At 43.2% G+C, this 17,454-nt stretch overlaps 1 protein-coding gene across 1 annotated transcript; it reads left to right on the plus strand.

Annotated features, from left to right (window-relative positions):
- Window positions 1–3,028: 3,028 nt before the first annotated feature.
- On the plus strand, window positions 3,029–14,681 carry DNAAF4 (dynein axonemal assembly factor 4). The gene is made up of 9 exons (XM_081839170.1): window positions 3,029–3,208; window positions 4,073–4,220; window positions 6,041–6,174; window positions 7,024–7,252; window positions 8,018–8,163; window positions 9,300–9,409; window positions 9,699–9,852; window positions 11,371–11,476; window positions 14,326–14,681. The coding sequence occupies exons 1-9, from the start codon at window positions 3,086–3,088 to the stop codon at window positions 14,424–14,426; spliced, it is 1,251 nt and encodes a 416-aa protein (XP_081695296.1). The 5' UTR covers window positions 3,029–3,085; the 3' UTR covers window positions 14,427–14,681.
- The last annotated feature ends 2,773 nt before the right edge of the window (window positions 14,682–17,454 follow it).

Raw genomic sequence — 17,454 nt, forward strand, 5'->3', positions numbered from 1 at the left:
ATCACATAATTGCTTGTATTAGGAAGACATTGCAATACCCCCAGTAATGCCACCTTTTGTCACATCTTAATTGATCATTGTTGTGAATCTGAAGAATCAGGAAGAAAAGATTTTATCCTGTTTAATTCACAGACTGGTAGATTTGATGTTTACCTGACTGTAGTGGGTGCTTGCTGGAGTGGCAACCGTATGAAGTTTAGGGAAGCTTTTAATGTTTGATGTATTATGGTATTTTAATATTTTGTTGGAAGCCACCCAGAGTGGCTGGGGAAGCCCAGCCAGATGGGCGGGGTATAAATAATAAATTATTATTAATTATTAATTATTATTATTATTTCCCTGTAGGCAGCAACATTTCTGCCAGAAGTGGAAAACGAGTTGGAATACCTCTGTAGAGGTAGAATTCCTCTGTAGAGGAATACCTCTGTAGAGGCAATGAAGATGGGTCAAGGCACTCTGTAATCTTCATTGCTAGCAAAGGCTGCAGTCCTGTGCACATTAACCTGAATGAAAGCCCCATCGAACATTGAGAGTTACTTCTGAGGAAGCCTTTAAGGTCCAGGTCACAAATTGAGTTGGCCTTGAGTTGGCTGTTACTGCTGGTTGAGCAACACTGGGATTAAAAAACAGAAATGCCTGTTGAGTCCAGCAGGATGTGGGAACTGCACTCATCCTTGCCCTGGGCTGCTCTCTCTGTGCCTTAATAGAAGGCATGAGCTGCCATATAGCTGAAGTTCAATGGGCAACTTACAGGGGTTAAAAAGGACTGCAGGTGGTCACTACGCCTGTAGATATAGCATTCATGATCATTTTAAAAACATTTTTATTGAGATGAGGATTTACCCATATAAGGAAAAATAACATTAGTACAATAATGAAGCTAAAACAAATAACCAAATGAGCAGCTGCTGGATTATTGACAACAGGGCACAACATGGAATGATGATTAATGTCAATCAAGGGTAATACATTAGTATTGTTCATTCATACATTTGGACTCATTCAGCTGGGGAAGTGTTTCTAAGTGTGGAGATGGCCTATTAGCAATAAAACATGCAGGAGCTTTGTCAGGGGGGAAATTAGCAACCCTGAAGGTTTCTGCAAAAACATTTTAAACTACTTTTGATCTCGCTGATAACAAGTCTGGGTGGAAAGGATTTTCTAACTGCCCAGCACTTGGAAAATGCTGCTCCTGCTCTGGCCTCTATTCCAGTATTTTCCCAGTTGAAATGTATGCAAATGATCAATACTCTGGCCTGCATTTATCATGACATTTCTCTACTCCCCACCAATCTATATATGATGATGCCTTTTCTCTGGGTGGGAGGGAAACGAAGGAAAAAGCAAACTATATTTGAACGTTTTCGCAGTTTGGCAAAATAAATAAATGCCTCCTTTTCAGGGGCTGCATATTGGCAGACTGGAGTTTTTGTAGGGAGCACCCAGGCGAATTTCGCTGTGCAATTTTGGAGTGCAATTCCACGCAGCCCTGAACTCACTGGAACAGCCCTGCGCGAGGGCACATGAGATCTGCCCTGCTCCACAATCAACGGTGCGCCATTAAAAAAAAAGCTTGCACCCAGCGGCTCTCCTGTCCTCAACTGAGATCCACTTGGCCAGTGTACAAGTAGTGGCTGAGAACAGGCTGGAGGCTTTAGCAAACTTGGGGAAACAAACATGGGAGAAAGGTGGCTTATCTGTTTTGGAACTGCTGCAGTAAACATTCTTCCTTTTGCGTGGTAAGCAGAAACTTTCTGTTGCAGAATTCCCTTCCTGTTTTTTGTTATTATTGAATTAAGAGGTTGTTCAATACTGTTGGTTAATTGAGTAATGCAGTTGAGGGAAGAAGTGGTGGTCAAATGGATTGTGGCTTTTGAAAGCCTCTCGGGAGTGGTTTCTTCGCTTTCAAATGTACCAGCGTTCTCAACTGCCTCCGAAAACCCCCCAATTGAGTTTTCATAGTAAAGGTTTGATTTTGTAGTTGAAGGTGGGCAGTGGCGTAGCGTGGGGGGTGCAGGGGGGGCCGGCCGCACCGGGCGCAACATCTGGGGGGGTGCGCTCGCCGCCTCTGGAGTCGCCGAAGAGCCTCGGGCGCAGGCTGTAGCAGAGCCCCATGTCTTGCGGAACCGACGAGCTGTGTGCGCGTCCGGGCTGAAGGCGTCCGGCAGGCAGTGGCTCTCAGCGCTCGCCGCCGTCCCCGCGCGTCAGGGCCGCGGAGGGCGCGCCAGGCAGCCCCTCCTCACAGCCCTGCCGCTGCTGCTGCAGCTGCTGGGCCATGTTGCATTTTCCTCGCCTCTCTGCCCTCCTCCTCCTCCTCCGGGCAAGCGGCGTCGTTTGGGCGGCAGCGCCAGCGGCAACTAGCCTCAGATCACCTGACACGGACCCGCCGCCGCCGCCGTGGCTACCTTACCGTAAATACCCCAGCCCAGGCAGCAGCAAGAAGAAGCTGGCAGCGGCAGCAGGTTAGGGGCGCAAATTACTTGCCTTGCCCCGGGTTAGGGGGCGCAAATTACTTGCCTTGCCCCGGGTTAGGGGGCGCAAATTACTTGCCTTGCCCCGGGTTAGGGGGCGCAAATTACTTGCCTTGCCCTGGGTTAGGGGGCGCAAATTACTTGCCTTGCCCTGGGTTAGGGGGCACAAATTACTTGCCTTGCCCTGGGTTAGGGGGCACAAATTACTTGCCTTGTCCCGGGTTAGGGGGCGCAAATTACTTGCCTTGCCCCGGGTGCTGACAACCCACGCTACGCCGCTGAAGGTGGGTGATGCAGATTGGGAAACCGATTATCTCTCTCCCCCCTTTCCTCTTCCTACGATTATTTAAACTGCTTCTGGTGTGCATAAATTGGTCTTTTTTCCCCTCCCTCCCCCTGCCTACAAAGCAAAATCCTTTCCAGTGGAAATAAATGCTTGGAAGATGGAAAAAAAAGAAAGAAAAAAATAAGAACCGCCAAGAGGGAAGGCAGCGCGCACGCGCGACCGCCCGCCATCCTCCGGCTCCGTTCGCCGGAAGTGCTTCAGAGCTTCCTGGAAACCGTTGCTTAGCAACGGCGATGCCGCTACGGACGGGTCCCTTAGCAACGGGAGCATGCCGGTGTGGGTGCGCGACTACAGCTGGGAGCAAACGGCCGAGGCCGTCTACCTGGTCGTCCCCTGGAGGGCCGCCCCGCTCCGCCGCGACGGCATTTTCTGCGCCGAGCGATACCTCAAGGTCTGGGGTAGCCCGGGGGGGGGGTGGGCAGGGCCTGGGGGGGTGGGGGGGCCCTCATGCAGCTGGGGCCCCTTTGCCAGGAAAGGAAAAGAAACAGTTGTTGTAGTGACAGGGCAGGGGGCGCCACGAAGACCCTAGCGGATCGCTTGCAGTGCAAGCCTGTATGTGTCTACTCAGAAGTAAATCCCAGCGAGGTTTGCCCTCATCAGGCCCACGTAGGTCTTGCAACCTTAAGCTAGTGTTGCTGCTCTTTAAGGTAGAATCATAGAATTGTGAAGTTGGAAGGGACCCTGAGGGTCATCTAGTCCAGCCCTCTGCAACACTGGAATTCTGATCGGATCTCCCCTTCTTGTTTAAGTGCTTTTCTTTAAAGGAGCCACAGAAGGGATGCCTCAATCTGGATCGAAAGAGCAGCGCTGGGGGTGGGGTGGGGGTGTTACTGGGTTGTTGTCTTTATTTTGATTGCATATATTGTGTTTTTTGGGTCGATCTTTTTTGTGAACCGCCTGAGACCTCCGGGTACAGGGCAGTATATAAATTCAATAAATAGTAATAACAATAACACAAGAGTATGCAGCTATCCCATATGGGGATCAAACCTGCAACCTTGGCGTTATCAGCACCACACTCTAACCAGGCTGACAAATGAGTTGGGGCCTAGCAGGTTTGGGGCAAATATAACGTGTAAATGTTTTGGGATACATATTATTATTATTATTATTATTATTTATTTATTGCATTTATAGCATTTATATCCCACCTTTCCTCCAAGCAGCTAAAGGTGGTGTGAAGTTTTGACTTGTGCCCCCAGCGTGTTTCTTAAATGCAAGCATATTCATGTTGATTTCTAAATGTTCTTCTTAGGTAAATTCTCCTCCGTTTCTATTTGAAGCCATTCTCTATGCTCCTATAGATGATGTCCGTAGTACTGCCAAAATCGAGAATGACTCAGTTTTCTTCACCCTCTATAAAAAAGAAGCGGCCATGTGGGAATCCCTCATTATGGAAAATGGTGAGTTTTCCATTGGGTTGGTCTTAAACAAACCTTTGCTGACCTTCCTGCAGTATAGTAATATTATATTATTATATTATATTATATTATATTATATTATATTATATTATATTATATTATATTATATTATATTATATTATATTAATCTTTGCCTCATATATGCATCACCATACTTATTATATATTAGCACTCACAATTCCTAACATTTTATATCTGATTTAACTAAAGCTTAACAAGTGATGTGATGCCCAGATACAGCAATCAACCTGGTTTTTGTCTTACATACAATCATAACTTTTCATTTAGCAATAACCCTTATTTTTTACTATATTCAGTAAAGTTAATCCAGTTTGCCATAAAGTTGTCTTGTCTTTGTTTCCTAATTTTAATAAAGTGTGTTAGTCTAGTGATTAGGGCAAACCCCTTTCCATGGGCGTAGCTAAGGGGGGCGGGGGGGCAGATGCCCCTCTCCCTAGATTCACAAATATTTTTGAAAAGCATTGAAAGTTGTTGTCTGATGTAGAGCTGTATATATCCTTTAGAACATCCACATTTCTTGCCAAGGCTTTACAGATTTGTGTAATAAAACTTAAAGGGGAATGGGAAATTATTTTTCCTGTAAAGGTCGGGGAGTAGAAATGTAAACCACTATTATTAGCAGTATTCTTGTTATTATTATTTTTATGTGTGTAATGGCTGCTCGCTAAACACAATAAATTGAACTGAACTAAACTCAATTATCTGAGGTTCTGCCCCCCCCCCCCGCCCCCAGCAGAAGCTTGTCCCCTGCAATGTCCTGCTTATAGGGTATTTTTACCCATGATTTCCTAAAAAAATCTCAACAACTTTGGCTGCACCCCCCCAAAAAAAAAATCCTGGCTACACCCATGCCCCCTTCCTTTGTCAACTCATCTTTTTAACAAATGATGCAGTCGGCAGTCTCCACTTCCCCACATATTGATTGGACTCAAGGCAGCTTACAGATAAATACAAGAACTGTTAAAACATAGAAAAAATCATTAAAAAAAATTAAACATAAAGAGTTTTAGCTGCTCTTGCCATATAAGAAACACTGGTTCTAGTAGACTTTCCTATCACACAGTCCCTTTTACATGACTTTTTATCCAATATTTCTTTGCCATATCACATTCCTGCCACATGTGGAACCCTTCTTTTAAAATATGTGGGCAGCATTGTGTTTTACCTTGCCACCCATGGTTTATGTGTGCTGCTGGTGGCAGAAACTAAACTAATCGCATTGGTAAACTGCTCTGTGTAAACTGGTTATCTTCATAATTTGGCAGTGGATGAGAGGCCAAACAGTTTGATCCAAAAGCCAGAAGCAGCATTATAAAATTGGGAAGTAAGAGTGAACTAAAATGTCAAGCTGCGGTGATAACCCCTCCAGGTAGTGCTGCAAAGGCAAAGAGGGGTGGGTAAGTAGTAATTAATTTGTCCCCAGAAGGGTTTAGTCTGCAAGGAGTCCTTGGCTCCTCCCCATGGATTGCTTACTGCTTCAGGGAGCATGATCTTTAGGTCCTCTTCTTGCCACTACTGTCCAGGGAGAACAATTCAGTTCCCAGCTCCTTGGCTGCAGCTATGTCACTGGAAGTCTCTTTTCCCCTTCCTTCCTACTGTTGGATGAGGGGATGGAAGGAGTTGCCCAATCAGCAGTGTTTGGCTTGCCTTACTGCCCCACGAAGAACAGTGCCTGAATATCACTGCAGCTGACACAGTTTCAGAATCTCTCATTTCTCATACCTCAATTGTACTATCACACCTATTGGTCTTTTAATTGATATTGGAATGGTTCTCTTCAGGGGACAAGGGAGAAATGCAGAGAATCCGAGAGGATGCTGTGCGCAAAGCACAAGAAGACGCAAAATTAGAAGCAGAAGCAAAAGCTGCTCAGAAACGAGAGCGCAGCAAGTTTGCTGTGGAGGCCACAATTAAGGTAAATCAGGTGCTGCCTGAGTCATCCTTACGAGCAGAAAACAGAATTGCAAATAATGGATAACCAATATTATACCTACTGACAATATTATAAAGGTAAAGGTAAAGGGACCCCTGACCATTAGGTCCAGTCATGGCCGACTCGGGTTGCGGCGCTCATCTCACTTTATTGGCCAAGGGAGCCGGCGTACAGCTTCCAGGTCGTGCAGCCAGCATGACTAAGCCGCTTCTGGCGAACCAGAGCAGCTCACTGAAACGCCGTTTACCTTCCCACCGGAGCGGTACCTATTTATCTACTTGCACTTTGATGTGCTTTCGAACTGCTAGGTTGGCAGGAGCAGGGACCGAGCAACGGGAGTTCACCCCGTTGCGGGGATTCGAACCGCGACCTTCTGATCAGCAAGTCCTAGGCTCTGTGGTTTAACCCACAGTGCCACCCGCGTCCCTTATTATATTATAATATTATACCTACTGACAATATTATACCTATGACAAATGTTTCTTCAGATGCTACAGTTTGCATTGCAGCCTCAAAGTTAACATGGGTGGAAGCTACACACATATTAAAAACACTGTGAAAATGCTTTCTTGAAAAAGGTTTTGAAAAATGCATTGAATTTGGCATATCACATTCTTGCCATGTGTGGAACAAGTCACCCTTCTTTTTTATATATATCTGGGCAGCAGTGTGTTTTACCTTTGCTGGGTATCCAGCAAAAGTAATGTGCTATATCCTCCACCCCCTCCTTCATAAGAGTTACTGTGTTGAATATAATTGATAAGTCATGAAAGACTTTGCACCTTAAATGTAGTTGTAGTGCAGCGTTTGATGGTTCTGCAATTCAATCAGCTAGAAGATGCGGAAAGAGAAAGGATAGAAGAGCTGAAAGAAAAGGAGCGGAAAAAAGCCACTGAGGAGATTGAGAAATGGAAAGAGCAGAACGAGAAACAAAAGAAGATTCATTTTTGTCAGCCACATCAGGAACACAGAAAACCCCCAGAGCAAAGCAAGCAAGCGAATAAAAGGAAAGTGAAATCTTCAAGTAGAGGAACATCCAAGTCAAGTACATCTACAGGAGGTAAAATGTTCTTGCTGTGTTCAAAACAAACTAAACATTTTAACCTTCCACTGCTTTTGGCTGGTGAAACCATTTCTAATCTGTCTTCACCCTAGTATCCGGGCTCAGCATTATTGCTCCATTTTTTATTTCAGCTGCTTTTATTCCTTGCTAAAGTATCAGCACAGTACTTTCCTCCTTTGTGGCATCTCCTGGTGGTCCTAGGACTTTACAGTATTGACAGTACACAATAGGTTATCTGTAATTGGTTTTATATGTTCTCCATGATTATTTGTTGTTTATATTTTATATAAGCCCCAGTTGCCTTTTTGGCTTTTTTTAAAAAAAAATGATTTAAATTATGAGATAAATTATCTAAAAGTGTTCCCATCCTGAGAGTTAGCTTGCCTGTTAGTGTTTCCCCTGAGGTCTTTTTCTTCCTTCTCAGTGGCTTGCACCATCAGATGCACATGTGCTGATGTGCTTCTTTGGGCCTTCAGGATCCCACCAGGCACTCCCCCCAGGATATTGGATGCTCTAATCATAGCAAATGCCAAATGTTTATCTCAGCAGTGGTGATACAAATAACGAGACATTTTACATGCAGCTTCAGCCCTGTTAGTTTTAAATAATCTGTACTTGTATAATCCTGCCAATGCCTGCCAAATAAAGGTTAGAAAGAGGAAACCTATTTAGATCTGTGCTCAAGACTCTTCTTTTCCCTCCCTGGTTGCTGTGAACTGATACATTGACAAATTAATTCATTATGTATCCTGATTATTGCAGATACAATTTCTGGAAATATGTTTTCAGAGAAGCTGAAGGAAGAATCTATCCCTGCTCCGCGATCTGCCAGTAGCATTGAAATAAAATTCACCCCTCGCGTCTTTCCTACAGCTCTCAGAGAATCCAGGATTCCAGAAGAGGAGGAGGTAGGGAGACCCAGCTGCTCTGCTGTGGCTTCAAGGCATGCTGAGGAGCTGCAGTTGTAGAGTGGGGCGTGGGGGTTGGCAGGCCTCTGGCATTATTTTAACCACTTTAGAAAAAAGAATCTGGGTAAACAATCCCACACGTAGAAAGCGAAAAATAAAGGTACTTTGAAAAGGTCATAAAGTGATGTGGACTTTAAATGGAGGGAGAGGATTTGTCTTACTGATTGCTAATGACGTCACAGATACTGTCCAGTAGGGGCCAGTGACACTTCTTCAGTCATGTTCCTCACAGCAATTGAAATTGCAATGTTTGGGCTAGCTGCAGGCAGGAAAGCATGTTCTCCTGTCAGTGAAATGTTGGCAGTGAAATAGCCCCACACATGGCAAATTGAGGGAAGACTTCAGCCATTGAGAATTAACTGTGCACTTATGATGTTGTAAACCGATGGTCTGGGAAGGCCTGTATGCCATTAATTCAGAGGACAGTGGAAGCAGGCTGTAAACAAAGGGAAAGGAGAGTGTTTTTTTGTGGAATGTGGTTTTCTTTATGAATGTGTGCATGTACTGCTATGACTTGTAAAAGTAAGCAGTGCCTGTTCACCAAAAGGGATTATGACAATGACCCTTACCACAAACTAGAGCAAAGGTAATGCACAAACACTGCAGAGAAACTGTACGCAATGCTTCTCTGGAGGTACTGATTTTCTATCACAAAAGACACAAGCAAACAAGCCTGAGTTAACTGAAAGTTACCAACAGCCATTGGCCATAATAACTCAGTGGAACTTTCCATGCGCAGAGGCACCCTTCCTCCATAAATTGGTTGCTGAAGGGGAAAGCAAATGACAAGGGAGAGGGTTGGTTCCAGGCCCTGCCTGTGGGCTCCCCAGAACTACTTGGTCTGCCACTGTGGGAAGAAGCAGGATGTTGAGCTAGGTGGGCCCACCTTGACCTGATCAATTTGGGCTCTTCTGGCATTCTAAATCTGGAACCCTTTGGAAGTCAAATGCCAATACCCTTGGTGTTCAGTATTGTTGCCATACACTGGCATATTCACTTGCATTTGCTAAATAGGGCAATTGAATATACTTGTACTGTTTTAGGCACAAAGCACTGCACATATCTTTTATTCACAGTGGCTATGTAAGCAAGCAGAGGCTCGCAGAATCATAAATTCAGACATTGCTGAGCTAGAAGATTTAAAAGAAGAGGAGAAGAATCCAGATTGGTTGAAAGACAAAGGAAAGTGCGTTTGGATGTTGCTTCAAAGGATGTATAAAATCACCTTTATCTCATATGTAATAATGGTTTGCTGTTTATGGGGGAAAGGGAATGAAGTAGCAACAAGTTGGATGGGCAGTGTATGTGTGTTTGTGGTTCAGTGCAGGCTTTTGCGATTCTTCTCAAGCTCTGCCAGAATGGCAACAATTATGAATCCCGGTGGGAGTCCTAGAAGTAAAATTTAGTTGGATACAACCCTTAGTCCTTTTGGAAATGTAATAACTAGACTATTCTGTATACTCTTATCTTTTTAGTAAAATGTTTGCAACGGGAAATTATCTTGCTGCTGTCAATGCCTATAATTTGGCAATTCGTATCAGTAATAAGATTCCAACATTGTACTTGAATCGAGCTGCCTGCCACCTTAAGCTAAGAAATCTACACAAGGCGATTGAAGATTCCTCAAAGGTATTTGCTTTTATCAAAGCTTTCATGTCTGTAGCAAAACTCTGTATCACATTCATTTGTCACCCTGCTGCGACTATACAAGCCTTACAGTATCATGTGCAATACTGTTATTGTTTAACACCGAGTAATTATAATTTCATCAAATATCAACATTTCCCAAAATTGACACCTAACAAAATGAAATTCTGTAAAAATCTGTCTGCCATAGATTTTTGTTTGTTTGTTTCATGAGAATATTTGTAAGCTGACTTGAGAGCCTCTTGGGGCTATAAAGCAGGATATAAAATATATATAATAAAATTGGCTGATGCCACTGTGTTAGGATTACAAAACGGTTGGGTTCAAGGGCAAGTTCATGCTCTCCCTCCCCCCCCCTTCTTTGTGTGTGTGTCACTTGTAAGGGTGTATGTGCACTATGCAGCTGTCAACTGATAAGCCTGGTTTTGCTACTTTAAGTAAGGGTCTGATACTGTCTTTGCCTGCAGCCTGTAGTAGTTTCCTTACCAGTCTACTTACTGCCCTCTTTTATTATTATAATCTGCTAATTTATATGCCTCTTAATGGCCACATGACTTCTAAGTGGTTTACAAAATATGAAAACTAATTGTGCAATGTTGTTAAAATGCAGTAAAATACACCATTATTAAAATACATATTAAAATAATCTCAGTAAAAATGTCAAAATATAAATGGCTGTAGCTCAGTAGTGGAGCATCTGCCTTGCATGCAAAACCAGCATGAGAACCATCGTGATGTGGTTAGAGTATTGGACCAGGGGGTGAATCCTCGCTTGGCCATGACCCTTACTGGATGGCCTTGGACCAGTCACTGCCTCTCAGCCCAATCTACTTCCCAGGGATGTTGTGGGGGTTAAATGAGGAGGAGAACCATGTAAACTACCTTGAGTTCCTTGGAGGAAAAGGTGGCATATGAATGATGATGGTGGTGGTGGTGGTGAAGAAGAATAGGCCCCATGTTCAGTTCTTGGTGGCATCTGCAGGTAGGGCTGAGAGAGATTCCTGCCTGAAACTCTGAGAGCTCTGGAGAGCTGCTTCCAGTCAGTGTCAATAATGCTGAGCTAGACAGACCGATGGTCTGACTCAGTATAAAGCAGCTTCCTTTTCTATAGTGAAAATATACAGTAAAACAGTTGGGCAGTTAAAGCAAGAGAGCTGCGGTCTGTGCCCATTTGTGCACCAGGTAGCAATATGTTGTAGCTGCTGCCAGTGCCGGATTTACATAAAAGCTAGGGCCTCTAATTGTGATATTGATTAAAAAAAATAAAAAAATACAGATACCCACTAAGACTTCAGACACCTCAGCCAAGGCTCAGCTTGTTTTGTTTGTGCTCCAGGGTGGTCCAGCAGAGAGGTACTTGACATGTTTGTGTCTCTGCAAATGAAGGCAAGGAACCTGATAGATTTGAAAACAAATGCTGGCAAATGCTTGTGTGAGTCGTACACTGTCTTCAAGGGACAGCTAAGCTGACTTCCAAACTTGTGGGTTTTATTTTTCAAGGCTCTGGAATTACTGACTCCTCCTGTTCCTGACAATGCTAATGCTAGAGTGAAAGCTCATGTGAGGCGTGGGGCAGCATTCTGTGGACTGGAATTGTATGCTGAAGGTAGAGGAAAGATACATGCTGAAGATAACATTCCTGCATTTGTTGGGATTTATTGTATGATATGAACAAGACTTTGTTAATCTGTACTTTTTATTTTGCTTTTTCATCCAGAAAGTTAAATCTTTTTAAATTTTAGTTTTGTTTTATTTTATTTATGGAGATGGGATGATGCAATACAAGGCATTCGCCGGACTCAAAATAGACCTAATGACATACTCAGAACAAGTAAAAATAAAAAACAAAAGGAGAGCACTGAGCCGCAGCGTCTCTACGCGCCGCCATCTTAGATCTTAGCCTTAACACCGGCTCACCACAGGGTTGTGTGTTGAGTCCCCTGCTCTATACTCTCTATACGTATGATTGTACAGCCATTTATTCCAGCAACAAAATCATCAAGTTTGCTGATGACACTACGGTGGTGGGGCTTATTTCAGGAGGGGATGAGTCCGCCTATCGGGACGAGGTGGAGCGGCTTTGTGCTTGGTGTGGAGAGAACAATCTGGCTCTTAATACGGCTAAGACCAAGGAATTGGTGGTGGATTACAGGAAAAAAAAGGCGGACATTCAGCCCTTGTATATCAACGGGGAACGGGTGGAGAGGGTGGCGGAATTCAGGTTTTTGGGAGTGACTATCGATCAGGGCATGACTTGGAGCGCAAATACCACTGCTCTGGTGAAGAAGGCCCAGCAGAGAATTTATTTCCTCAGACTTTTAAAGAAGAACAATCTGAGTGAGAGACTGCTGGTGTCCTTCTACCGAGGTTCCATAGAGAGCGTTCTTACATACTGTATTTGTGCCTGGTTCTCCAGTTGTACAGCTAGGAAGAGGAAGGTGCTCCAGAAGGTCATAACCACAGCCCAAAGGATTATTGGTCATCCCCTCCCATCTTTGGAAGAACTGTACGGTTCCCGTTGTCTTAGGAAAGCAAACAATATCCTGCAGGATGTATCTCACCCGGGATACAGTCTGTTTGTACTACTGCCTTCTGGCAGGAGATACAGAAACATCAAGTCAAGGACAAACAGACTGAAAAATAGTTTCTACCCAAGAGCTGTGGCCTTCTTAAATGCTGTAACTCGATAGTGTGACCTGGGAGTTTGATGGGTGTGGGTGTGGGTGTGGCTGGAATGTGGTTTGTTTGGTTGTTGTTGTTGTTTTGCTTTTGTTGTTTTTAAGGGATGGCATCCAATTTCGTTGCACTTGTGCAATGTTGCACTTGTGTAATGACAATAAAGAATCTATCTATCTATCTATCTATCTATCTATCTATCTATCTATCTAATGACACCAACAGACTTAATGAACTTCTGCCCATTGATTATTTCAGTAGGTCCACTTTGAATTATTTGCATAGCTCAGCCACAGTCTGTTAACACACTGTTACCCGCAACCAGTAGGAACAAAACCACAAAAGTTCCTTTCTTCTTTCTACAAGTATTATTCCTGTTAGATGAAATCTTTAAGTATGGTATTACGGACAGCGTGTTGCATTGGAACATTTTAATTGCTAAACTAGCTTTCTTTGCCCAGTGTGAAAGTGAACAGAAGTCTTCTGTATCTTTCTTTCCTTTTCCAAGTAGTTTCTCTCTTTGTAAATATATTTGTTTGCTACCTTGTTTCCTTTAGCTTTACTGTGCATCTAATTTGGAGCTTGACAAAATGCTTCCTTACTTCAATCTGCTTTCATCATTTCTAGCACCTGTAGATTTCTGTAGTAAAATAATTGCTATGTTTTGCCTTTAGCTGTATTTTCCTTGTCCAGTACATTTCCCCAAAGAAAATTACGTAATACTTCTCCCTAAATTTCTGGGAATTGGAAGGTGAGCAGCCATTATGTCCCACTTCTCCCCTCCAATGTAGCACAAAGTAACTCAAAAGACAAGGCACCAAAACACCCATTTCCATGTTTATTCATTCCATGCAGGTGCTTTTGAGAAAAAAAGAAATGCACAGCTTCTCAGCCAACTACACATAACTATAGTTTTATCAGTGACTCAGCAGAGTCGTGTTCCTGTTGTCAATATCTAGAAATCTAACTTGCAGTTCTGCAAAGTACTGTTTTTTTTTAATGGGTGGCTGCAGGGAGCCTTTGGGTTCCGAGTCAAACCTGAAGAGCAGGCACTGCTTGTATTCTGCTTTAGAGTTTTACTTGCCTGTAAATACCATTGTTTATTAAAGGAAAATCTGTCCGTCTGTTTCCCAGGTCTTGCTGGTATAAAAACTCTATGCTAAAGGAAGTGTAGAACAGCGACAATAAAGTAGGGTACTCCCAATGGCCTTTGAAAATGTCCCGGCTAGGCCACGTTATAGGACTAAGAAGCACATTCTGTATTGGTCAGCAAGACAATCTAACTCCTGGCCAGACAGCAGCAGGGTGTAATGAAGTGGTAGAGCCAAGGCTGCATCCCCATTGCTCACATTATCCAGGAAAGATGGTGGAGGGGGGGGGTAAAAATGGTAGAATCAGTGGATCTCAGGCCACCAACTCAGGCCTTTCCCATACCTCCATTTGGGGGCTTTGGGGGGCCCACAGGCAGAAGAGGGGCTTTGGATTGCAGCCCAGGGCTATAATCCAGGGATGGGGAACTCCAGATGTTGTTGGACTCCCAATTCTTAGTAGTCCCGCTAGCGTGGCCAGTGGTCAAGGATAGTGGGCTGTCCAGCAGCATCTGGAGGGCCATAGGTTCTTCACCCCCAGTGCAATCCAGTACTTACCTGTGATTCAACCCCTTTGAACACAGGACTTGCTTGTAAGTCAGTATGCACAAAAGTATATGCATCTTCTAATTCTATTTTATAGTATGTTGCTGCCATTGTATGATTAAAATGCATGCTAAATTAACCCTAGGTCTCCAAGATTATATTGCTGCTCTCAAGATTGAGCCCACAAACAAAAATGTAGAAGATGATGCTGAGAAGATTCGACGCATAATTCAAGGAAATGAATGATTCGTGGAGGTGGAGAATGAAAATTTGGTAATCAGCTATCATGTCCATGCTAGTAATGTTGATACTTATCCTTGGAATATATTTTGTTGGTGTATTAAATAAGTAGTTGAATATTCCTCTTCTTTAGCTCAGGTATAGTAGTTAACAAATAGGGCAACATTTGAGGGCCTTTATAAGAATATAATATAAAATGCTTTCTTAAACTTGGAACACATTTTTTCTTATCTTGCACAATAAACAAATAGAAAAGCCTAACTTTGCTTATGTTTGGATTTGTTTTAAAACTTGGGAAAAATAACTTGTAGTCTTAGATCATATTGCATAATTTATGAAATATGATGTCACAATTCATAAGGTGATAGAATAGCCACTAGTCTACATAGCTTTTCAGTGATAAGAGGTACAGTCAAATACTCCCTTGAAGAAAACCTCACCAGAAATACATGCCACTTCTATTTATTTCTAAAAATCAAATTCTAATGTGCAATATGTAAGATATACTGAAATCAAAGCCTATTTGTTCCTCCGTAAAAATCCATAACCCAACATTATTGAAAGGTTTAATCAGAAAACTGCAGGCTTATAAGAATGTTTCTGTTGTGTCAGTTCTCCAGGCGACTCCATGACCCTCCTTTTCTTCTTTGGCTTTGTTTATTGCCATGCAGAAGATGGCTTAACTGAAGGTTTAAGAACATTTGTCAATTCAAAATGTGCCTCAGTGATCCCTCTCTTAACATGAGAAGTGGTACTCCTTGAGCTACAATGTCCTGAAGCTTGTTATTTCTTGGATTTGTAGGGCTTGGTCCTCTTACAAACTACTAAAGTACTCCCTTTCTGGTATATTTGTATAACCATTTGCATAGTTATAGGGCTGGCCAAAAGGCGTACATGAAAAATGTTTCAGGAAAAGTCCTCAGTCCTACTGGAAAAACACGAAAAAGATTTTGTTTTGTTTTGTTAATCCCATGCAACATTTTGTCTCTAGTTCTAATTCCTGATATGAAGAAGAAAACTCATGTTGGTAAGAGGAGCACTTCTTGATGTCAGCAACCCTCTAGGGAGCCAGCACAGAAACCTGCTGGTAGTTCTCACTAAGATTCAAAAAAAGGAGTGTCTGTGCAGCATTACCACAGACTGCACTTGGGGGCTCTAAAAACTGAATGCTTCTCCATACCAAAGCCAGCGTGGCAGTGTCCTGCATATTTAAAAAACAAACAGCTACATCAGGGAAGCCTAGGATTAAACCTTCTCCCCAACATACATAATAGAGAGGAGCATTAAATCATGCAAGTTTTCACCTGCATTCAGATGTTAAATCTCTTACCTCAGTAAAAACTAGATCTTAGAATTCCATTTGATGAAAGATCTCCTGACTTTATTTGCTAGCATACTTAATAGGATGTTGAACCATGTATTTTTACTGGTATGGCCTTATTGAAATCAGACTTACTTTCAATAAAGATGTTTCAGTATTAGATTATTAAACAATAAAGCCAGACTGTTACTCTCTTATTTGCTTTATTATTTTAACAGATAACAAAAACACACTACTAGATTTTATAAAGTGTGCATAAGATCTGAGTGATCACAAACTTTGCTTTTGTCAGTGCCAGTGTTAATACCGTTAAATCGTGTCATCCCACAAGTGAACAAATGATTTGTGAAAGTATTGTCCTTTGGACAGAATTTACAAGGTACCATTTGTGTGGTAGGCGGTATAGCACCGTATTCACCTGATGTTGTTTTATAGAGCAAAAGCTGGGGCTTAGTTAAGAAATTGCTAGTGGTGAGAGTCTTTGCCTCCAACATGCAGGAAAACACAGGATTGCCAGGGTTTGCACATGGACGCCACTGGAAGGAGGCTATGTTCTTTGCACCACCCATTGGTTTTGTTTCTGGCTCAGAAGTCATTTTCAGTTCCTGTGCAAAAGTAGAAAAATTAAGAGGTTCCATAAGAGCACTGGTAGTTAAATTACATATTTAAATCTAGCTTTATAGATGGTTCACTTTAAAAAACTGAGCTAAGGAGGTAAATCCTGTTGAGCTCAATGAAACAACTTCTTCTTCCTCTTCTTCCTCTTCTTCTTTTTCTTCTTCATGAAATTTGTATACCACACTATACCCGTACATCTCTGGGAGGTTCACAACATAAAATCACAATATAAAAAGCACACAATACATAATAAAAACAAAAACAAAGACAACTCAATTATCCCCCCTTCCACAACACTTTTAAAAGGGCATTGGATGTCAATCAGCCGTACTATTTTTTATTATGAGTGGAAGTATTTAGGACCAACTGAGGTGTTTGATGCTTGCATGGTTGTCTTCCTTAAATGCAAGTGACTTGGAAAAACCTTTACCCCTCATTGAAAGGAGCCCTGCTACAGATTTAAGGGACCCAGTGTGACCTTTGTAGCAGCACTTTGTAGTGAAGTTCCTCTGAGCTATATGCTGTCACAAACTGATTGGCTTGGCTCACAACTACTCATACCTAAGAGCTCAGTGTCCTGTATTTTTGTCTCATATCTCAGAAAGAAATGTACTGTACTCTTAAAAAACCCCAACAACTTCAATTTGTAAAAAAATGATGCTCTGTTCTGCTTCTTAATACCGATTTACAAGATACTACTAAAAGGAGAAAAGCGGCAGGGAGCCCCGCTCCTAAAAAGGCCGTTCTTTGCTGTGATGTAGGCAGCTAGCTAGGCCAGGCGAGCGAGTCGTCTGTCTCCCCATTCTCCCACTACAGCCGCTGGGCTTTGAGGGCCAGGCTCCGCCGAGGGGCCCCAAGAGCGCCAGCCTTGCCGGGGAGGCACCCCGCTCCTTACCGGCCGGCGGCGGCGAGAGCTCGAGCCTTCCGACTGCGGAGGATGCTGATGCTGCGCCGGGCTGGCGGCGTCACCATGGCAACTGCCTCAGCATCTCCACACATCCCGCGTCCCGCGCCGCGTCGGCGCACCCTTTGTTGACTCAGCGTCCGGGTCTCCGCCAGCGCTGGCCCCGCCCCTTAGCGCCCGCGGCTCCTTGG

Source organism: Podarcis erhardii (genome assembly GCF_964252035.2).
Source record: "Podarcis erhardii genome assembly, chromosome: 14".
Taxonomy (NCBI): Eukaryota; Metazoa; Chordata; class Lepidosauria; order Squamata; family Lacertidae; genus Podarcis; species Podarcis erhardii.